Source organism: Saccopteryx bilineata, chromosome 7 (genome assembly GCF_036850765.1).
Source record: "Saccopteryx bilineata isolate mSacBil1 chromosome 7, mSacBil1_pri_phased_curated, whole genome shotgun sequence".
NCBI classification, from domain to species: Eukaryota; Metazoa; Chordata; class Mammalia; order Chiroptera; family Emballonuridae; genus Saccopteryx; species Saccopteryx bilineata.
The window spans coordinates 70896491-70919749 of record NC_089496.1 but is presented as its reverse complement, the minus strand read 5'-3'; the positions used below and the strand labels follow the sequence as shown (position 1 = coordinate 70919749).

The window sequence follows — 23259 nt, the reverse complement described above, 5'->3', positions numbered from 1 at the left end:
AGGACAGGCAGACAGCAGCATAAACTTTTCCCTCCAGCCTTGATGTGGCATTCCCGAGAGTGTATTAGCTTCAGGAAAATTCCTTCAAGGTGTGAAGGATGACAGTCAGAGACCTTTCTTTTTGCTGGGGGGAACTGTGGCAATCTACAAGAAAGCCCCAAAGATTTATGAAAGGCAAGGACCAGAAAGAATGGACAGCCGAGGGGACCAATGTGACTTAATATCAAGTCTCCAAACATTGTCACGTCATGGGACTACATTAGCCGTGCTGAAGAAGTCACACAAATGAAAGCTTTTTTTTCCCCCCTCCTTCATTCTGGGCTCCCTGCCCAAAGTGGCTAGGGAGTGGCTGGCTTGGTCCTTCGTAGTTTTATTGTTTGTTTGTTTGTTGCCAAGGGTCAGCCCCCTAGTTGACTGCAACCTCCTCACAGTTGATTTGTTTCTCTGAAGTATATTTCACCTCAAGATTTGAATTGATGTCAAAAGGCCCCAAATTGAACATTTAAAAACAAAGTCATGGAAAAATGGGCTGTTTATCTAGGTCATGAAGATGATGACCTTTGCTAGGGAAAGCAGGGGCAGGTAGAGTAGACGGGCTGGATTCTTTTTTGTCTTCATAAAGTGAGTCTTGGACCGAAAAATGATTGCAGATGCCAGGCGGGCTCCCTGGTCCACCCCTAAGGAGGTGAGGCTGAGGCAGGTGGCCAAGGGCCCCTTGGTACCACTCAATTGAGCCCTTGTTGTCCGATGACTTGAAGACTTTTATGAAATATGCTCTGAGGCCCTGGCCGGTTGGCTCAGTGGTGGAGCGTCGGCCTGGTGTGCAGAAGTCCCGGGTTCGATTCCCGGCCAGGGCACACAGGAGAAGCGCCCATCTGCTTCTCTACCCCTCCCCCTCTCCTTCCTCTCTGTCTCTCTCTTCCCCTCCCGCAGCGAGGCTCCATTGGAGCAAAGATGGCCTGGGCGCTGGGGATGGCTCCTTGGCCTCTGCCCCAGGCGCTAGAGTGGCTCTGGTCGCAACAGAGCGACACCCTGGAGGGGCAGAGCATCGCTTCCTGGTGGGCAGAGCATCACCCCCTGGTGGGCGTGCCGGGTGGATCCTGGTCAGGCGCATGCAGGAATCTGTCTGACTGTCTCTCACCGTTTCCAGCTTCAGAAAAAAAAAAAAAAAAGAACGAAATATGCTCTGTTCACATTTCTTTGCTTTATCTCCAGGACGACTGAGGTTCCTGGGAGATGCAGTGTTCCCGGGGCTCACCAGTGCTGTGGAGAATTTCTTTCATCAACTTTCATCGAGAGAAGCAGTCCCCTCAGCCTTCCCTGGTTCTTCCCTACATCACCGTGGAACACGCTTTGAATAAGCCCTGCTGAGATCAAATCCACGACCACAACGTTAGCAGTGGGGCCCTGTGCTGTGGCTCACAGAGGGTCCCTCCCTGAATGTGAGTTCAGCCTTCCTAGATTTCATGGTGGCCCCTGCCCTGGCCTGGCTTGTCTCTGGAGGCAGGTGACGAGCAAGTGCCCCAGGGTGGTCAGAGGAGCTGGACTTGGTCTTGGTGCAGAATTGGGGAACATCCCTTCTCTACATGCAGAGTGGCCCAGGGGAGAAGTTAGCGGGGCTCCTTCCTCTGTCCTGCATTCCCCACTTTCCTTTCATACTGCCCCCTCCCTGGTGCTCTGTGCTGTGCTCACTGCTCTCCTGCTCAGTCCTCCTTGTCCCCTGTGCCCTTTTCTTTCCCCGAAGCTGCCAGTCCTTTATTCCTCTGCTGGTTCCCTTCCACTTTGGGGTTCCTGCCTCCTGACCTCCCCAGCTGCTTTCCTGGGGATGTTGTACTTGGGCATGGCTGGCTGGTCCCATCTCTCAGACGCGCTCTGCCGGCCACATTTTTCATAACCTCTTTTTTGTTGGTGTTTTGTACCTTTTTTTATAAATGAGTACATCTTCAGACAAGGATTCCCGGCTATACCAACTGGTTATTGTCAGGTGGTAACAGTCTTCCAGCTGAGCAAGTTCCCCATAAGTCAGAAGCCATTTCTTTTAGGTCGTGACCATTGCCTGGCTGGGTGGTGTGCCTTCCCCCAGATCTGGGAAGAGATCTGGAATTAAAATTTACATGTCCTATGAATAGGTAGGGACTTGGTGGCGTTTGGATCCTGCTTGCCTCAGGGAAAAGAGGTGGTGGTGAACTAACAATTATTGAGTCCCCTAATATGTCAAGCACTGTACTAGGCACTTTCCATCATAATAATTATAGCCACTCACTACTGAGTGCTTGCTTCCTGGTATAGTATTTGTGCTAAGTACTTGCAATATCTTACTTGTCACAATTCCGTGAGGGACATGAGATTATTATCCCCGTTTTTATCATGAGACTGAAGCTTAGAGGCTCCATCAATAGTAGGTATATAGAGGAGAGCCCCGGCAGTCAGATTTCAACCACATTCTTAACTACTGGATGATTATGCTTTCACATGTATACTACAGAGGAGAAAGAGGGTCTCAGAGATGTTAAGCAACTTGCCCAGAGTTACACAGCTAATAAGAGACAGAGCCCAGATTCAAATCCAGAGCTGTCAAAAGCAAAGCTTATGTTTCTTCCCTGTCCCCTGCTTGCTTGGCCTACAGAAGGGCATTGGACACAAGGGTCAGGGGAGGTCCTGGCCCTGGGAAGTAAGGTTATATTCCCAGACTTTAGGGAACTTGCCTAAATCCTTGGCTGCTGATCCGTCTGCCCAGGCAGAAATCAGTGCTATTGGTATCAGCAGATGAGCAGGTAATGCTATGCTTCCAGCATTATCATTATGCCTTAGACTTTCATTTGTTTTTGTGCACATTTGACCCTGGGCTCAACAATATGGCTGTGAGGCTTGGGACTCACACTTCAGTTAGGCTGCAGTAGTCGGCAAACTCATTAGTCAACAGAGCCAAATGTCGACAGTACAATGATTGAAATTTCTTTTGAGAGCCAAATTTTTTAAACTTAAACTATATAGGTAGGGACATTCCTTATCGAAGTAGCGCTCACACGTTGTATTGAAATATTTTGTGGAAGAACCATACTCAAGGGGCCAAAGAGCTGCATGTGGCTCGCGAGCTGCGGTTTGCTGACCGCTGATTAGGGTACTGTGGGGAAAATGGCTGTTAGGCTTGCTTGTAGTTTACCGGCTGGGCTGCAAAGCACTTTGCCTGATTGGTGCGTGGGCGCGTGGCAGCATCACATGTGTATGGTCTATGTAAGGCTATAGGTGCTTCCCCTGGGCGGTGCTTCTCTCATATTGCTCTCCTGCCATCGTGAGGTGCAGTTTTCCCTGCTCCCTTTCCCTTTCTGCGAATAGCAGATTTTCCTTTATTAGTTCTTTTCCTTTTGTTGTTTATTTGCTCGCCTGTCTTTGCGAGCCTCCAATAAAACGGCTTTCCGGCTCTGCCATTCCTCTACCATCTGCCCAAATTCAATGGGAACCTGCCTGGCCTCAACCACCGGCATTATAGGTACCTGGGCTGCGCATGGGTCTCTTCTGTTCTTGTTGCCCTCTTCTTACTTCAGATCCTTGTGATCGCTCACCTCAACTATTGTCGAAGACGCACCCTGGTGTCTGAATGGGGCTGGTTTACTGTTGAGCATGCTGGGACTTCAGCCATAGTGGTGGCCAGGAAAGTTGTTAAGCAGGAGGACTGGGGACACCGGCTGGGGGTAGAGGCACCTAGAATGGCCTCCACATGCTCATGTGGGCAGGCTGACTTTCCAAATGAGGAGTCCCAGTGTGTCAAGGAGGAAGTCTTGGGCAACCAATGTGCCTGGTGTCTTGGGGGGAATTCCTGATAGAAAAGGCCATGTGGCTGGTGTTCAGGGAATGGGTGGAGGTGGAGGTGTGTTTGACGTGAGCGTGGAGATCGGGCATGGCATCTTCAGCATGTTAAGTATTTTGGGACTATCCTCAACATTCTGGAGGCCAGTGATCCCAAGGAGAGTAGTAAGGTCTCATTTGTATATTTTAAAGATCACTTGAGGACAGAGAAACTAAAGGCAATGATCCCAGCTAGAAGACAGCTGAAAGTGTCAGGGCAAGAGGCTAGAGTGGTTTGGTCCATAGTGGTGATAGTGGAGATGGAGAGAAATGCAGCTGGACAAGAGGAAAGGGACTTTCCAAAAAGAGCACCAGCAAAGCCATGGAGATGGGAGAGTGACCTGCTCCTGGAATACACAGTTCCTACACTATTGTCATCATACTGTACCTACTCATAAAATCAATAATCCTTTTTTAGTTGTTAATCACTTTCCATATTGCTACCTAGTCTTCATAACCATTGTTTTCAAGATTGACTGCCATTTAATAGCTCCATCATTGTCCACAGTTTTTAGGTAATTGGTCACTTTTTGGAGCTTATATCATCAATGTGTCAAAAACTGTTGTAAATTATATAGTCCCCTCAGTCTCACCCCCCCAATCTCCACTTACCCCCCCTTCCCACTATATTTTTGAGTTATGTCTTTAGGGACAAATTTCCAGGAGTCAGATTACTGGGGACCTGGGAATTTTTTGTTAAGGCCTTTTATATCACCAAATTGCTTTCCAAAAGGATTGTTTGTCTTAATTGGGATGACCTTGGCTAATAAAATTATACAGGTTTCAGGTGTACAGTTCTATAATATATCATCTGTATATTGTAGTGTATGTTCGCCACCTCAAGTCAAATCTCCTTCCAGGCCCTGGCCGGTTGGCTCAGTGGTAGAGCGTCGGCCTGGCGTGCGGGGGACCCAGGTTCGATTCCCGGCCAGGGCACATAGGAGAAGCACCCATTTGCTTCTCCACCCCCACCCCCTCCTTCCTCTCTGTCTCTCTCTTCCCCTCCCACAGCCAAGGCTCCATTGGAGCAAAGATGGCCCAGGCGCTGGGGATGGCTCCTTGGCCTCTGCCCCAGGCGGTAGAGTGGCTCTGGTCGTGGCAGAGCGACGCCCCGGAGGGGCAGAGCATTGCCCCTGGTGGGCGTGCCGGGTGGATCCTGGTTGGGCGCATGTGGGAGTCTATCTGACTGTCTCTCCCCGTTTCCAGCTTTAGAAAAGTACAAACAAACAAACAAAAAAACCAGACCAAAACAAAAAATCTCCTTCCATCACTATTTATCCCCCCTTTACCCTCTTCTACTCCCCCCCATCCACTTTTTCCTCTTGAAATCACCATACTGTTGTCTGTGTGAATGACAAAAGGGTTGTTTCTAAGTTGTAATTTCACTAGCAATGTATGATAACATTTTAAAAAATTATATTTGAGCCTGACCAGTGGTGGCACAGTGTATTGACCTGGGACACTGAGGACCCAGGTTCAAAACCCTGAGGTCACTGGCTTGAGCGCAGGCTCATCTGGCTTGAGTGCAGGGTCGCTGGCTTGAGCATGGGATCATATAATGACCATCTGAACTATCATAGTAGGGTTTTTTGTTTTGTTTTTTTTGTGACAGAGACAGAGAGAGGGACAAATAGGGACAGACAGACACGAAGGGAGAGAGATGAGAAGCATCAATTCTTCATTGCAGCACCTTAGTTGTTCATTGATTGCTTTCTCATATGTGCCTTGATCGGGGGGCTACAGCAGACCGAGTGACCCCTTGCTCAAGCCAATGACTTTGGGCTCAAGCTGGTGAGCCTTGCTCAAACCAGATGAACCCACACTCAAGCAGGCGACCTTGGGATTCCAAACCTGGGTCCTGTGTGTCCCAGTCCGATGCTCTATCCACTGCGCCACCACCTGGTCACCAGCTTGAGCCTAAGGTCACTGGCTTGAGCAGGAGTCACTGGCTCAGCACATGTGAGAGAGCAATCAATGAACCACTAAGGTGCCTCAACGAAGAATTAATGCTTCTCTCTTCTTCCTGTCTGTCCCTATCTGTCCCTCTCACTAAAATATATATATATATATATATATATATATATATGAGGTAGTACTCCATTATATGCCATGTACTGTCCAACTGCTTACTTACAACTTCTTTTGTGTTCATAACAACTGCCTAAACACATTTTTGTCAAGTAGAAAACCCCCAGCTTTAATGTAAAGGAAACTGATGTGCCAGTTTTTCAGATGAAGACACTTGCGCATGGTGCCCAGATGGTCAGCAGAGCCAGGGATGTGGTTGTGTGAAAAGATTCAGTTGTAAGAATGCATACTTTAGGAGTGTTAATACAGGAAAAAAGGGAATCAGGGCAGTGTGTTCCAGGCACCTGTGCTGAACACTGTGGTGCTGCTACTCCATCAGACAATGACTCATATTTTGGTGTATCTATTAACAATTTTGGTGTCCCTATACATACTTTGTATAATCTTTTCACTTACAGATATGTCATGAACATTTTTCTATACCATAAGTCTTTCCCTAGATGATTTTCCCCCTACTTTTTTTTTTTTTTTTTTTTTTTTTTAAGAGAAAGGAAAGGAGAAAGTAAGCGAGACAGAAACATTGATCTGTTTCTGTATGTGCCCTGACCAGGGATGGAACCGGGAACCTCTGTGCTTCTGGACAATGCTCTAACCAGCCAAGCTATCCATAGGGCTTCCTTATATTATTTTTAATACCTATTTAACATTTCTGAACTCCATGTGGATCAATGCATTTAACCAGTTTCTCATTTTGGAATAGTTTGATTCCCCTTTTTTCCTGTATTAATACTCCTGAGGTATGCATTCTTACAGCTGAATTTTTTCACACATCCACAATCGTTTTATTATAAATTCTTAAACTGGAAATGCTAGGTCTAATGTTCTAGATATTTTAAAGGCTTTTGATACAAACTGGAATCATTTGATAGATGATACCAGTTTGGAGCTCTGTCTGCAATACAGGGATATATGCTCCACCTTACCCCGACTAAGTCATTAAACGAAAAAAGCAAAAATTTTACCCATTTAGGGTCGCGGTACCTTTTAAATGGGATTGCGGTTAGGGATACCTTGATTCTACCATTCCCTATCTACCATGGATGGAATGCCGAAAAATGAAAATGAACTTAATGTGCCCCAACTGGGGAATGGCTAAATCAGCTGGCACCTCGGAATGACACCCGGAAGGCAGGACATTTATGTTTTGGAGCAGACGGTGAGAAAGAGGCCCCTGCTGCCCCTTCCCTGGAGCTCGGCAGCGGGTAGGAGTTCCTGCATCTGGACCTGCTTGCATATTCCCACATGCTAGGCTTTGCGCCGCAGCCCCGGTTCTGCGACAAGCAGTCGGCCTGGGCAAGGGACACATCCGGCCTCGCACCGACTCGCCAACCGACGCTGACCTAGGTGACGATTATCTTAAGCTTCAGTGTCTCGGTGACCCCACCAGCCCTTCCTCGGCGAGGCCGCCACCCACCCTGTAACCTTTGAGGTTTGCCGAAAAAAACCGGACTCCTTGCGACCCGGCCCCTAGTCGCCAGGGAACATTTCCGCCGGCCACGTTCCGCGGTGCAACCGCCGGAAGTGTCCGTATTGTGGCGGAAGTTGATTTTTTTCTGGAAGCAGCAGCGCTGAGAGAAACGTGGGCCGCAAAGATGATTCAGGCGATTATGGTTTTCAACAACCACGGGAAGCCGCGGCTAGTCCGCTTCTACCAGCGTTTCGTGAGTGCGGCCCGGCTTCGTCACCTCCCTTCAGGGCACCCGCGTTCCTTCCCCTCAGGCCCCGCCGGCACACGCGGACACCGCCCGCTCACCACCTCGGGCTTCTGCACTATGCATGACCCTCACACTCCTTAACCTCCCTCCCCGCACCCAGGCCACTGTCAGGCCTGGCCCACGCCCCACTGATCCCGGTCTCCCTGACCCCTTCCTGGACCCCGGCATTTCTGTGCCATTTTGTGACACTTCTTGGGTCTCAGGGTTCTGTGACAGTGAGGTGTGTGCCTCATTGAGAACCTGATTTAAGTCACTTGAATCTCACTGAAATTTAGTTTCACGAGGAGGAAGAAATATGCAGCTTCTTATCCTCTTTGCTTTAGCCAGAGAGTCTGGAAAAGTGCTTTCTGGGAATAATTTTGCTTCGTTGTTGAGTGGGACTGTTAAGTGACTGGAGGCCCCTCATTCTGTAGACTTGGAGAGTCAGTTTAAAAGTGGGAAATGAGACCTATAAATGCTGCCACGTGAGGGCTCAGTAAATGATAGTGTGAACTTGAATTTTCTAAAAGTGTTTCTCTGGAAAAGTACACACATCGTTTGCCTCCTATCCCCGAACATTTTATTTTTTCGTGGCTAGGTTTCAAAATGTTCCGTATTACGTATGTAATTGATGGACTGGTGAAACAGAAGAGGGGAAAGCCAAAATTTATGTTTAAGCCTTAACTCCACATTTTTATATCCTGTACCTATTGACAAGTTAACAAACTTCTTTCAGACTTTATTTCCTCTTCTGTGAAGTAGAAATAAAGAAAACAGCTACCTTTTTTGTAGAATTTTTAAAACTAGATAACATTTTATTAAATAATTATATCGAAGTAAAAATATTAGCATGCGGTATAATTACTCAATTTCTATTTGCTTATTGTGTGCATGAAATTTTCCTTCAGTTTTTTTTTTTTTTTTGTATTTTTCTGAAGCTGGAAATGGGGAGAGACAGTCAGACAGACTCCGCATGCGCCCGACCAGGATCCACCCGGCACGCCCACCAGGGGGCGATGCTCTGCCCCTCCGGGGCGTCGCTCTGTTGCGACCAGAGCCACTCTAGCGCCTGGGGCAGAGGCCAAGGAGCCATCCCCAGTGCCAGGGCCATCCTCGCTCCAATGGAGCCTCACTGCGGGAGGGGAAGAGAGAGACAGAGAGGAAGGAGAGGGGGAGGGGTGGAGAAGCAGATGGGCGCTTCTCCTGTGTGCCCTGGTCGGGAATCGAACCCGAGACTTCTGCACGCCAGGCCGACGCTCTACCACTGAGCCAACCGGCCAGGGCTTTCCTTCAGTTTTTAAATTTTATTTATGTTTAAAATTTTTACATTGATTTGAGAGAGAGAGGAAGGGGAGGAAGAGAGACAGAGAAGCATCAACTCATTGTTTCACTTAGTTGTTTCATTTAGTTGTGCACTCATTGCTTGTTTCTCATATGTGCCCTGACAGGTCGAACCCATGACCTCTGGTGCATTATTTTGATGCTTTAGCCACCAGCCTCAGTTTTTAAAAGTGTTATTGAGATATGTCATATAGCAGTGTTTTTCAACCTCCAATCCATGAAAGAGTTGACCACCCTGTTCTTGTGAGTCATCTTCTTACAACACCAGGGTAGTTAACTCTTTTGCAGGACTGGTGGTTGAAAAATACTGACGCATACCATACAATTCACCTATTTAAAATGTACAGTTCACTGGGTTTTTTTTTTTTTTGTATTTTTTCTGAAGCTGGAAACGGGGAGAGACAGTCAGACAGACTCCCGCATGCGCCCGACGGGGATCCACCCGGCACGCCCACCAGGGGCGACGCTCTGCCCACCAGGGGGCGATGCTCTGCCCCTCTGGGGCGTCGCTCTGCTGCGACCAGAGCCACTCTAGCACCTGGGGCAGAGGCCAAGGAGCCATCCCCAGCGCCCGGGCCATCTTTGCTCCAATGGAGCCTTGGCTGTGGGAGGGGAAGAGAGAGACAGAGAGGAAGGAGGGGGGGGGTGGAGAAGCAAATGGGCGCTTCTCCTATGTGCCCTGGCCGGGAATCGAACCCAGGTCCCCCACACGCCAGGCCGACGCTCTACCGCTGAGCCAACTGGCCAGGGCCAATTCACTGGTTTTTAGTAGGGTCACAAAGTTAAGCAATCATTATCACAATTTTACAGTATTGTCATTACTCCCAAAAGAAACCCCTATCCATTAGGAATCTTCTGCATTCCTCCTCATATCCCCCAGCCCTAGGCAACCACTAATCTTTCTCTCTCTAAATTTGCCTATTCTGGGCATTTCATATAAATGGAATCATATAAGATGTGCTCTTTTATGACTGACTTCTTTCACTTACTACAGTATGTTTTCAGGACTTATCCATGCTGTAGTGTTTATCAGTTCTTCATCTCTTTTGTTGCCAAATTATTGATATATTTCATTGTATGGATGTAGGACATTTTGATTGTCCATTCATCAGTTGATGTTTCCATCTATGGCTCTTGTGATTATGAACATTCATGTACTACAAATTTTTGTGTGGACAGGTGTGGTTTGTTTTCTTTTTTTTTTTTCTTTTCCAAGTGAGAGGAGGGCAGATAGACTCCTGCATGAGCCCTGACCAGAATTCACCTGGCAACTCCAGCCTGAGGCTGGTGCTCTGCACATCTGGGGACGTGCTTACAACTGAGCTATTTTTAGCACCTGAGGCAGATGCTCTACAGCAGGGGTCCCCAAACTACGCCCGTGCATGCGGCCCCCTGAGGCCATTTATCCGGCCCCTGCCGCACTTCTGGAAGGGGCACCTCTTTCATTCGTGGTCAGTGAGAGGAGTATAGTTCCCATTGAAATACTGGTCAGTTTGTTGATTTAAATTTACTTGTTCTTTATTTTAAATATTGTATTTGTTCCCGTTTTATTTTTTTACTTTAAAATAAGATATGTGCAGTGTGCATAAGGATTTGTTCATAGTTTTTTTATAGTTGGGCCCTCCAACGGTCTGAGGGACAGTGAACTGGCCCCCTGTGTAAAAAGTTTGGGGACCCCTGCTCTACAGAGCCATCCCCAGTGCCTGAGGCAGATGCACTCAAACCAATCAAGCCATGGCTGTGGGAGGAGAAGAGAGAGAAAGAAGGGGGAGGGGGAGGGGTCGAGAAGCAGATAGTCACTTCTCTTGTGTGCCCTGACTAGGAATTGAACCTAGGACATCCACATGCCGGGCTGACACTCTGCCACTGAGTGAACTGGCCAGGGCTGGACATGTGTTTTTTGTTTCTGTTGCTTTTATACCTAGGACTAGAATTGTGCTTGGTCATGTGGTAACTATATGGTGAACATTTTGAAGAACTGCCAAATTTCAAAGTAACTGAACCCTTTTACATTCCCGTTGGCACATTGAAATTTCTCCACCTCCCTAGTAACTTTTATTGTTTTTTTTTTTTTTTTTTTTTTTGCATTTTTCTGAAGCTGGAAACAGGGAGAGACAGTCAGACAGACTCCCGCATGCGCCCGACCGGGATCCACCCGGCACGCCCACCAGGGGGCGATGCTCTGCCCACCAGGGGGCGATGCTCTGCCCATCCTGGGCGTCGCCATGTTGCGACCAGAGCCACTCTAGCGCCTGGGGCAGAGGCCACAGAGCCATCCCCAGCGCCCGGGCCATCTTTGCTCCAATGGAGCCTTGGCTGTGGGAGGGGAAGAGAGAGACAGAGAGGAAGGCGCGGCGGAGGGGTGGAGAAGCAAATGGGCGCTTCTCCTATGTGCCTTGGCCGGGAATCGAACCCGGGTCCTCCACACGCTAGGCCGACGCTCTACCGCTGAGCCAACCGGCCAGGGCTCTTTTATTGTTTTGAATAAAGATGCTTTAGTGGGTGTAAAGTAGGATTTTATTGTGGCTTTAATTTCCATTTCCCTAACAACTACTGATGTTGAGCATCTTTTCATGTTATTATTAACCATTTGTAGAATGGGTTTGAAGAACATAATATCTTTATAAGAACCATATTAGCTTGTGAATGAAAATTACCTTGAGGCCCTGGCCGGTTGGCTCAGTGGTAGAGCGTCGGCCTGGCGTGCTGGAATCCCGGGTTCAATTCCCGGCCAGAGCACACAGAAGTGCCCATCTGCTTCTCCACCCCTCCCCCTCTCCTTCCTCTCTGTCTCTCTCTTCCCCTCTTGCAGCCCGCAACGGAGGCTCCATTGGAGCAAAGTTTCCCTGGGAGCTGAGGATGGCTCTGTGGCCTCTGCCTCAGGCGCTAGAATGGCTCTGATTGCAGCAGAGCAACGTCCCAGATGGGGAGACCATTGCCCCCTGGTGGGCGTGCTGGGTGGATCCCAGTCTGGCACATGCGGGAGTCAGTCTGACTGCCTCCCCGTTTCCAACTTAAGAAAAAAAAAAAAAAAAAAAAAAATTACCTTGAAAAATGCAGAGTACTGCCCTGGCCAGTAGGCTCAGCGGTAGAGCGTCACCCTGGCGTTCAGGGGACTCGGGTTCGATTCCCGGCCAGGGCACATAGGAGAAGCGCCCATTTGCTTCTCCACCCCCCCCTCCTTCCTCTCTGTCTCTCTCTTCCCCTCCCACAGCCAAGGCTCCATTGGAGCAAGGATGGCCCGGGCGCTGGGGATGGCTCCTTGGCCTCTGCCCCAGGTGCTAGAGTGGCTCTGGTCACGGCAGAGCAACGCCCCGGAGGGGCAGAGCGTCGCCCCCTGGTGGGCGTGCCGGGTGGATCCCGGTCGGGCGCATGCGGGAGTCTGTCTGACTGTCTCTCCCCGTTTCCAGCTTCAGAAAAATACCAAAAAAAGAAAAGAAAAAAAAAGAAAAATGCAGAGTACTGAAAGATATGAGGGATTATTAAAATAATTGAGGCCTATAAACAATTGGTAGTTTACCTTTTTGTTGAATTAGAAATTAGGTAGCTTCACTATTTTGAAACACTTTCCCACTGGCTGCTGCCACTTCCCCTACTGTCAGATAAAAGGCTTTAGTTTGAAGTACATTTTTGTCGATTTTAAAAAGTGCTGATGCTTACTTAGCATGTTTTGTATTTCCGAGTACACAGTTAATTCTGGCATTTGTGAACTTCTTTAAATAGAAACCAGGAAAGTAGTGAATGATTTACTAGAACTTAGAGGCCAGTGATTAGCACGTTTTCATTCATCCATTCAGTAAATACTGAGAGCCAGTGTATACCCATGTTGAGTCAAAGTTATGACAAATAAGTTCTCCACAGTGACATTTTTCATGTTTTTTTTAAACCTCTATTTCTGTTAAATGACTAACCATTTCAAGCCTAAATTTAATGCTGCAGAAAGAAAGGTATTCTGACCCTTAGGGCAAGTCCATTCTGAAGATTTTCTTTTTATTTTATTTCATTTTTTTTATTGAGAGGTGGGGAGGCAGAAACAGACTCCTACATACACCCCAACTGGGATCCACCTGGCAAACCCCTACCTGGTGCTCTGTCAGGCTGGGCCGCAGCTCTATTGCTCAGCAACCAAGCTATTTTAGCGCCTGAGGCTGAGGCCATGGAGCCATCCTTAGTGCCCGGGGCCAACTTTGCTCAAACCATTGGAGACATGGCTGTGGGAGGAAAGAGAGAGATGTAGAGTGGAGGGGGGGAGGGGTGGAGAAGCAGATGGTCACTGAGTGTGCCCTGACTGGGAATCGAACCTGGGACTTCCACACACCAAGCTAACACACTGACACTCTACTGCTGAGCCAACCAGCTAGGTCCTGAAGGTTTCTTAAGCTTTGCTACTTAAAGTATAGTCCCCAGACCAGCAGCATTGTTATTACCTAGAAGCTTGTTAGAAACAGTCTCAGGACTTACCCAGATGTACTAAATCAGAATCTGCATTTTAATAACATTTTCAGGTGATTTATTGAGATTTGAGAGCACTGTTCTAGAGCTTTTAATTTCTTCTGTAATGACTTGTTTCTCACTTCTTGGCCTTTTGTCTAAGATCAAGTGTAATGACTTGTTTCTCACTTGTTCTCACTCCATGATCCTTTTTTTTTAAGATTTTATTTATTGATTTTAGAGAGAGAGGAGGGGGTGAGAGAGAGAGATCATAGTTGCTTCACTTTAGTTGTTCATTGATTGCTTCTCGTATGTGCCTTGCCCAGGCAAGCCAGGGGTTTCAAACTGGCGACCTCAGCGTTCCAGGTTGACATTTTATTCACTGTTTCACCACAGGTTAGGCCCCATGATCCTTTTCTTAACCATACTTATTATGACCCTTACATGTATAAATAGCAATCAAATGTGAGTTATCAAGAGATTCCATCACAGTTGAGCTTTCTCATATGTAGTAAATAAGAAAAAGTATTTGTAGCTCTGTGATTATTCAAAATTCTTACCGTACATAGAACTTTTTCTTTCTCAGTAGCACTTTGTTGATTACACAATATCATATGTAATATCTATATTACCAATAGAAAAGATGTCAAGTTCAGTTTTTTAGAACATGTACATGAACCATGACCAGGTGCCTCAGTGGACAGCACACCAGAGGTCATGGGTTCGACCCCACCAGTCAGGGCACGTAAGAGAAGCAATCAAAGAGTACACAACTAAGTGGACCAACTAAGTGAAATAATGAGCTGATGCCTCTCTCTCTCTCAAATCAATGAAAAAAAAAAATTAAAACGTACATGATTACATCTTGACCTCTTTAAAGTGTTAAGACATATTGACATTGTCATTTACCTTAGCATGGATATTTTCTAGGGGAAGACAAAATATTTTAGGGCTATACCTTCTAGTTATTCTTTCACCTTGCTTGATGTCAATTCTTCTTTCATTGGTTATTAACTAAAGAAATAGCAGCTTACCTATAAGGACAAAAATGATTAGTGACTACGTATCTATGTAAATATAAATACCCTTTGTTAATTCCTGTAACAGAGCCTTGTCCTCTTGTCCAGCTTTCCATAGGTTCCCCTTTTATTTTATTTTTTTCTTGCTTTTATCTTTTCTGGAAACTGATCCCAAACGTTTAGATCCTTCCCAGTTTGGAAGCACTCCTTCCCCTGTCCATCTTCATCCGTGGGATGTCTTTTCAGACGTCCCCGCTGATTCGCTTTTTTTTATTCCGTAGCCAGAAGAAATTCAACAGCAGATTGTTCGAGAGACCTTCCATCTAGTTCTCAAACGGGATGACAACATCTGTAACTTCTTGGAGGGTGGAAGGTAAATGACCAGCTTTCATCCCCCCCCCCCCCCCCCCGCCTTGGGTGGCTTTTCTTGTTATATTGATTCTTGGGACACAACTCAAATGTCAGGTGGGTACCCAGTGCCACTTGAGCTGACCTTAGGATGATCGGCCGAGGGAGAGACCTGATTCTGTTTGGAAGCTGTTGGAGAGTTGGTTTCAGATGGTACTCACTGAGATGTTTGGTTCCTGGGGGGCAGACAGAAGAAAAGGTGAGGTAAAGTAGCTTTAGGCACCACTGCCAAACCTGGTTGCTTTAACCTGGTGGAAATGGACCATTCTTTGGCCCGTCCTCTCCTTTTCTGTTGGGTCTGTTCTCATTCCCTGTGACAGGATTTCTCTCTTTGACGTGTTTCATTAAGACACAGGCATTTAAATGTTTCCTGTCTTCCACAGTTTGATTGGTGGCTCTGACTACAAACTGATTTATCGGCACTATGCTACCCTCTACTTTGTATTTTGTGTGGATTCATCAGAGAGTGAACTTGGGATCTTGGACCTCATCCAGGTATGTGGTGGCAGCTAATGGGGGCAGCCACGCTAGAGAGTTTGCGCTGGGTTTTGAGTACCACCCGCACATCCTTTTGTCAGTCTCTTGACTGATATTGGTAAAAGTTGCCAGATGTCCAACAGATGGCGCTATAAGAAAGCTCCTTAGCAACCCTTACATACTTGTTAGAGCTTTTGGAGTCATTGGTTTCTACCCAGCCCTCTCGCTGCCCTTGGTTTTCGTGTTCAATTCTGCTACCATTTCCAATGCATATGTTTCCCCCACCACCAAAACACAGTGAACTCAGTTCTCCATGGACGCTGATCAGGTTGTCCCATAAATGTACCGAATTCTGACACTGTATCTGGAAATAGACACCAAACACAAGGCTAGGTAGTCTGTCACCTGTGCTTCTGAATGTCTCTGGATCAGAGGTTCCCATGACTTCCTCCTCGGGTTTGATTAATTTGCTAAAGTACCTCACAGAACTCTGTAGAGAAACATTGTACTTACTAGATTACTGGCTTATCATGAAAGGACATCACACAGAACAGCTAGGTGGAAGAAATGTGTAGAACGAGGTATGGGGACAGGGCACAGAGTTTGTGTGCCCTCTCTAGCAGACTACTGTCCCCGGCTGTCCTGGTGTTCACCACGCTGGAAGCCCTCAGAACCCTGTCCTTCGGGTTTTTATGGAGCCTTCATTACATAGATACCATAGATACGGTTAATTAAATCACTGGCCATTGGTGATTAATTTAACCTCCACCCTCTCTCCCCTCCCAGTGGGGCCACTATAAGTTCCAAACCCTCTAATCACATGGTTGGTTCCCCTGGAAACCAGACCCCCATCATTAGGTGTTTTCCCAAAGTCACCTTAGTGGAAACTAATAGTTTCCTTTTCTTTCAGTAGGTGCTGAGAGAAGTGATTATCCAAATTATACTCCTGAAATACTCATAACTTGCGATAGGAAGCATTTTTTTTTTCCAAGTGAGAGGAGGGGAAATAGACAGATTTCCGCATGCACCCACACAGGGATCCACCCAGCAACCCTTGTCTAGGGCCGACACTTGAACCAGTCGAGCCACTAGCTTCAGGAGGAGAAGAGGGAGACAAGCAGAAGAGGGTGGGGGAGAGGAGCAGATAGTCCCCAGTGCTCTATCCACTGAGCCAACTGGGCAGGGCCAGGAAGCATTTTTATTTCATCATTTAGTGCATGTTTGTTTATTTAGCATAAACTATTTATTGTTGAAGAAATAATACTGTACATTTATGTGGTTCAGAATTCAAAAGGCACGCCAAAAGTAACAGTGACATATTTTTTCTTCCCCATCTCTAAGAAATGCAAAAGTATGTTTTAATGGGAAAAGAGCAGTAATGGGTTATTGGCTTTTCTAGCCTTAAGATAGCTTTAAGAATATATAATGTTTGCACATGAAATTATCTACCTAGAAAATCAAAAACAACTGGAAAACAATTACAACTAATATTGGAGTTCAGTAAGGGGACTGGATACATGTTTAGCATATAAAAATTACAGCTTTCTTTATGCAATAAGTTAGGAAACAATATTTTTTAAAAGGCCCACTTATGCCTGACCAGTGGTGGCGCAGTGCATAAAGCATCAACCTGGAGCACTGAGGTCGCCAGTTCAAAACCCCAGGCTTGCCTGGTCAAGGCACATAATGAGAAGCAACTATGTTTCTCCCCTTCTTCCCCCCCCCCTTGCTCTGAAAGATAAATAAATTAAATAAACGCATTGCTTTCTTTAAAAAAAGGGGGGGGGGAGGCCCGCTCACATAATCAGAAAGATCCATAAGCTACCCAAGAATAAATATAAATGTGTAAGGTTTATATGAAGAAAACTAAAACTCTACTGAAATATTTTAAAAGAACAAAATAAATAAATAAAGCAGTCTTTGCCTGTGAGAAAACTCATTAAAATGTTCATCCAGATTATAAATTACTGAAAACTCTGTTAGAGTCTCAGTAAGATTATTGTTGTTCTATAAATTATTTTTTTTGTGTGAAACATATTGTATATACAAAAAAGTATGCAAAACATGCTTATATAGTTTAAAGAATGCCAATAAAAAGAAACTATCCCTTAAAGTTCTTGTATGTCCCTCATTCACAGCATCCATCCTCAGACTCTTTACTTATCATTCCTTTGTTTCTCATTACAATTTTACTGTGTGATGTATATTCCTTAAAAGATAAAAAGTTAAGCACAGGCCCTGGCCAGGTAGGTCACCGGATAGGGCTTCATCTCAGCACACCATGATCCTGGTTTGATCCCTGTGCAGGGCACATACAAGAAACAACCAAGGACTACACAACAAAGGACCTAGTTGATGTCTACCTTCCTCCCCTCCCTTCCCCTCCCCTCCCTTCCCCTCCCCTCCCTTCCCCTCCCCTCCCTTCCCCTCCCTTCCCCTCTCCTCCTTCCCTCCTTCCTTCTTCCCCTCTCTCTCTCTCTCTCTCTCTCTCTCTCTGAAATCAATGCGGGGCAGGGGAGGGGGGAGCTAAGCACACACCTGTATAAGGAAAGAATAATTTGCCACTTTTACATAATGGCCGAGAGTTTTCAAGAGTCCCTTCTGGCCTGACCTGTGGTGGCGCAGTGGATAAAGCATCGACCTGGAACACTGAGGTTGCTGGTTCAAAACCCTGGGCTTGCCTGGTCAAGGCACATATGGGAGTTGATGCTTCCTGCTTCTCCCTCCTTCTCTCTTTCCTCTCTCTCTCTCTCTCATTCACTCTCCTCTCTAAAGTAAATAAATAAAATCTTAAAAACAAAAAAGTCCCTTCTGGGTGAGTTCATGTGAGTGAACCTGGAGTAACTTAGAATGCTTGGATATTTATAAAAAATTATAATTTTTTTCCTTTCATTGAGATATGAGTGACATATAACATTGTGCAAGCTTAAGGTTTATTATACCTGATTTGACATATGTATAGCAAAATGATGACCACCATAGCATTATCTTTTTTTTTTTTTTTTTGTATTTTTCTGAAGCTGGAAATGGGGAGGCAGTCAGACAGACTCCCGCATGCGCCCTACTGGGATCCACCCGGCATGCCCACCAGGGGGCTATGCTCTGCCCATCTGGAGCGTTGCTCTGTTGCAACCAGGGCCATTCTAGCGCCTGAGGCAGAGGCCATGGAGCCATCCTCAGCACCCGGGCCACCTTTGCTCCAATGGAGCCTTGGCTGCGGGAGGGGAAGAAAGAGACAGAGAGGAAGGAGAGGGGGAGGGGTGGAGAAGCAGATGGGCGCTTCTCCTGTGTGCCCTGGCCGGGAATCAAACCCGGGATTTCTGCACTCCAGGCCAATGCTCTACCACTGAGCCAACCGGCCAGGGCCAGAGAATTATATATATATAATTATATATGGGCAGATAGGCGCGTCTCCTATGTGCCCTGGCCAGGAATCGAACCCGGGTCCCCCGCACGCCAGGCCGACGCTCTACCGCTGAGCCAACCGGCCAGGGCCGAGAATTATATATAATTTTTTTTTTTAATTTTTTTTTTTTTTTCTGAAGCTGGAAATGGGGAGAGACAGACAGACTCCCGCATGTGCCCGACCGGGATCCACCCGGCACTCCCACCAGGGGCCATGCTCTGCCCACCAGGGGGCGATGCTCTGCCCCTCTGGGGCGTCGCTCTGCGGCGACCAGAGCCACTCCAGCGCCCGGGGCAGAGGCCAAGGAGCCATCCCCAGCGCCCGGGCCATCTTTGCTCCAATGGAGCCTCAGCTGTGGGAGGGGAAGAGAGAGACAGAGAGGAAGGAGGGGGTGGGGGTGGAGAAGCAAATGGGCGCTTCTCCTATGTGCCCTGGCTGGGAATCGAACCTGGGTCCCCCGCACGCCAGGCCGACGCTCTACCGCTGAGCCAACCGGCCAGGGCCGAGAATTATATTTTTTAATAAAAATGTGACACCCATGCAAGCTAGAATGCTAGCTGTTTGGTGAATATAAGGACCTAATATTAGAACAAGAAGTCTGTAAAGTCCCAAACTTCAAAAGTGACATTTTTTAAACTTCATCCTCTTACACTGAACATGTGAAGGACACTGCCATTCCTCTTGGTGTGTGGGTTTGTAATCTTGCCACTTCAGATTGAGCTGCTAGATTTCCAAATACTTCTTTCTGTTGTTCAGAGTCTTGCTATTTTCTTTATCAACTGAGCTACAGCCAGCTTCACCTTCATGCCTAATTCCCATTTATTTTCTGAATTTGACAGGTTGCTTTCAAAATTCAGTTGACCCTAGCCTGACCAGACCATGGCTCAGTGGATAGAGGGTCAACCTGAGACTGAAGATCCAGGTTCGAAACCCTGAGGTCTCCAGCTTGAGTGCAGGGTCACCAGCTTGAGTGTGGGATCATAGACGTGACCCCATGGTTGCTGGCTTGAGCCCAAAGGTCACTGGCTTGAGTCCAAGGTCACTGGCTTGAGCAAGGGGTCACTGGCTCAGCTGGAGCCCCCCCCCATCAAGGCACATATAAGAAGCAATCAATGAAGAAATAAAGTGCTGCAGCTATGAATTGATGCTTCTCAGCTCTCTCCCTTCCTGCCTGTCTGTCCCTGTCTGTTCCACTCTCTTTCCCTACCCCCCACTAAAAAAAAAAATTCAATTGACCCATATTTAAGCAGGCTTGGGTATTTTTGTTGTTGTGTCTTGCCTCGCCAAAAAGTTTTCTTTTCTTTTTTTCTCTTTGTTTAGCAAAGGGTGGATTCACAGCTGCTGATTTATAATAACTAAATGTGGTTATTCTCTCTGCCAAAGCTTTAGCTCAAAGGGCTGCCATTTGAGCTGTCATTGCCATGTGTTGCTGGTGCCACCGGGCAACCACATTGGGAAGAGAATCTCCAGTAGCTGCAGCTACATCTTGTTTTTGCTTTCAACCATTTCCTTTTCTCGCTGTTCCTGTCATGTCTCTGCCCTTGCCAACCTCCCAGCTAGAGCTTCTTGTGCATCCATTGCCATGTTTCCGCCTCTGAAGAGAGGTGGGCTAGCAGTCCGATGTCAGCTTTCGCTAAGTCTTGTTAGTTTTTCCATTCCCTTCTTTCTCTTCTGAATTCTGCTTTCTGTGCCACTCCTGCTGCTATCCCCTGATTTTGAGCAGGGACGAGATCTGATCCACAGTTTTCTTTGCTGCTGGATCATGATCTCTTCTGTTCCCTATTTCTGAATCGGGACTTTTTCCACTTCCTTCTTCTACTCCGATAGCACCTTTTATGAGACTGAGATCTTGAGTGACTTCTGCTTGATAACTTCCTTTGCATGTGTGTGTGTCCTCACCATTTTCAGATGAATTTAGTCACTCTCTTTATGAGGCGAACATTCTTTGTTTTATGTTCCTCGGAATTGTGTTTCTTAGGGTATTTAATTGTAATTTTTCCATTGGTGTGAGGGGAAGAGAGAAACAGAGAAGCATCAACTTGTTGTTTCACTTAATTATTCCGAGGATTTAATTTTAGATACATGTCTTCTTTTGCTCTCTTAGTCTGCAGTATCTTCATTTCAGTCTCTTTGTGCATTAACATGTTCTTTGCCTCTGTTCTGACTCCTTTAGTTTCTTTTTGTTGATCTTGATCATGATCTTGAATAATTGTATTTTGACTGCTCTTTAGTGATCTCTGTCTGGAGTTGTCTTTTCTGGAGCTATTCTGTCTCATTCTGTATCACTAGCCTATTTGAGAAGCCAATTGTTATGGGCTAACTTGTGTCCCCTAAAATTCACACGTTGAAGCCATTAACCCCCGATGTGACTGTATTTGGGATGGGGCCTTTAAGGAAGTAGGTTAAATGAGATGATAAGGGTGGGACCACATTCCCGTACAACTGGTGTTCTTGTAAGACAAAAGACACCAGAGCTCGCTCTCTTTCCACATGCATGAACCAAGGAAAGGCCCTTCAAGGCGACAGGGAGAAAGCAGTTGTCAGTGAGCCTGGAGGAGAGCCCACATTAAACACCGATTCTTTCAGACCTTGATCTGGGACTTCTAGCATCCAGCACTGTGAGAAAATAAATTTCTCTTGTTTAAGCTGTGCGGCCTGTGGTATTTTATTATGGCAGCCCAAGCTGACTAATACACTAATCTTAATTTCATTAACCCTCTTTAATGAAAGCAGCCCCTTGGCCCAGTGCTGCTGAGAAGTACGGTCTGCCGCTCCTCACACAGGGCTGGGCATCATAGTCCAGAGTCCCAGCTACTGGGGCTTTCAATAATACCAGCCACCCAGAAGCTTCCCCCAGACTGACTGAATCTCCCATGACAGACCCAGATGGCACAAAAGAGGCCTCCCATTGCTGTATTAGTTTTTATTTTATATTTAGCTCATGAATAGCTGTAAGGTATTTTTATATCTGTATTGAGATGTGTAACTACCTTTATTTTATCCCCAAAGAATACCCATTTGTCCCAATACTATTTATCAACTAGTTTCATCTTTCACACACCAATTTAAAATGCCACTTTTATAAAAAATTGTGTTTTCTTTGTATGGAGGCCTTGTGCACAGTGAAGTGCTGCCAGCCCCAAACGTTCCAGGGCAGGGAAGAGGAGGGGACCTCTGTAATCGAAGGACAGGAAGAGGATTTTGGTGGTGCCAGCCATTGGGGGCTACATGAATGCTGGCACCAGGTATGGGAGCTACGAGTGTGGAGGCAACTTAGTGACAGGACCCTTCACAGTCTGCTATGACTGTCATGATCTGGGATCTTCCCAGAGCATCTGTAAGTATTGTACCCCAAATCAACTTTTTATTCCAATTTTCTCAAACTTCACAGCCCGAAGTGTTCGTGCTGTGCTTCACTGGTTATTTCAGTGGTGGCTTTCACTGCAGTTTGTCTGAAACAGCCTGCAGAATTTTAAGACAGTGGCAGTTTTTATTATGATTTGCCTTTGAACTTGGTCTATTGAGATTCACAATAAGTGGAAAACAATTTTCAGAGAATATATTTTTGTTCAGAATTGCACAAAATTCTAAAGCCAGTATATTCATCATTACAATAAAAGCCCACCTTTGCTTTATATGGAAAGTAAATGATACTTTAGTTACGGGACAGATAATGATGCATTTTAATCTACTTTTGTCTTCATCTACAGCATGTTTTGTGTGAATCTAAACCTTTTAACAGATTTCCAAGACTGGTTTATGCCTTTGACAGTAATGAAAATGATTTACCACATCCAGAAAAACAACCATATATTTTTATAATCATGTGAATGTTTCAGTAATCTGTCTTCTGTCCCATTGACTCATACTTTATTCCTATCTTAGTATTACACTATTTTAATTACTGAAGTTTTGCAATGACTTTTGATACCTAGTAAGACCAGTCATTCCTTATTGTCATTGTATTTTCTTTTTTAATTATTTATTAATTTTTTTTGGGGGGGGAGAGAGAAAGAGAGAAAGAGAAAGAGAAGGGGGAGGAGCAGGAAGCATCAACTCCCATATGTGCCTTGACCAGGCAAGCCAGGGTTTGACGCTTTATCCACTGCGCCACCACAGGTCAGGCATGTCATTGTATATTCAACGTATATTTTCACATTTTATATCCTATAAGAACTTTAGACTTTGTCAGTTTAGTTTCTGGTCAATTGCATTTGTTGTGAGGTTCCACACTTCTAGTTCTTCCTTCAAAACTATATAGAACATGAATATTAAAAGAGTGTGTGTGTGTGTGTGTGTGTGTGTGTGTGTGACATACAAGGTCAGAAAGAACAGGAGAGGAAACAATAGCAAGGAATTCTTTTGAAAGCAGGAAAGAATATGAAAGCCTGGTAATTGCTTCAGCAAGCCCAAGGAAACCACATCCCAGGCCAGCAATAGGAAAAGCTGACAGCCAACTTTACACCTGACAACCCTCAAATGGTCCAGAGCTGGTGGCCCAAACCCAGTGGCCTAGACCCTCACTGGGGTGTGGGTGTGGAGCAGGCAG

The 23259-nt window shown here is 46.1% G+C and overlaps 1 protein-coding gene and 1 pseudogene across 3 annotated transcripts in view; one reads left to right on the top strand and one right to left on the bottom strand.

The window, feature by feature from the left end:
- The window catches only part of LOC136311038 (AP-3 complex subunit sigma-2), a 63845-nt gene that overhangs the window by 6934 nt on the left and 33652 nt on the right, over window positions 1-23259 (top strand). Inside the window, exons 1-3 of one of the 3 annotated variants that reach the window (XM_066240187.1) lie at window positions 7464-7595; window positions 14701-14792; window positions 15211-15322. In XM_066240187.1, the coding sequence (XP_066096284.1) occupies window positions 7527-7595; window positions 14701-14792; window positions 15211-15322 (273 nt within the window). In that variant the 5' untranslated portion in view covers window positions 7464-7526. Of the gene's footprint in view, window positions 1-1215; window positions 4392-7463; window positions 7596-14700; window positions 14793-15210; window positions 15323-23259 lie in introns of those variants that run through there. The other 2 variants (XM_066240186.1, XM_066240185.1) reach the window with 2 other exon arrangements.
- On the bottom strand, window positions 19256-21585 carry LOC136310657 (arginine/serine-rich coiled-coil protein 2 pseudogene; annotated as a pseudogene).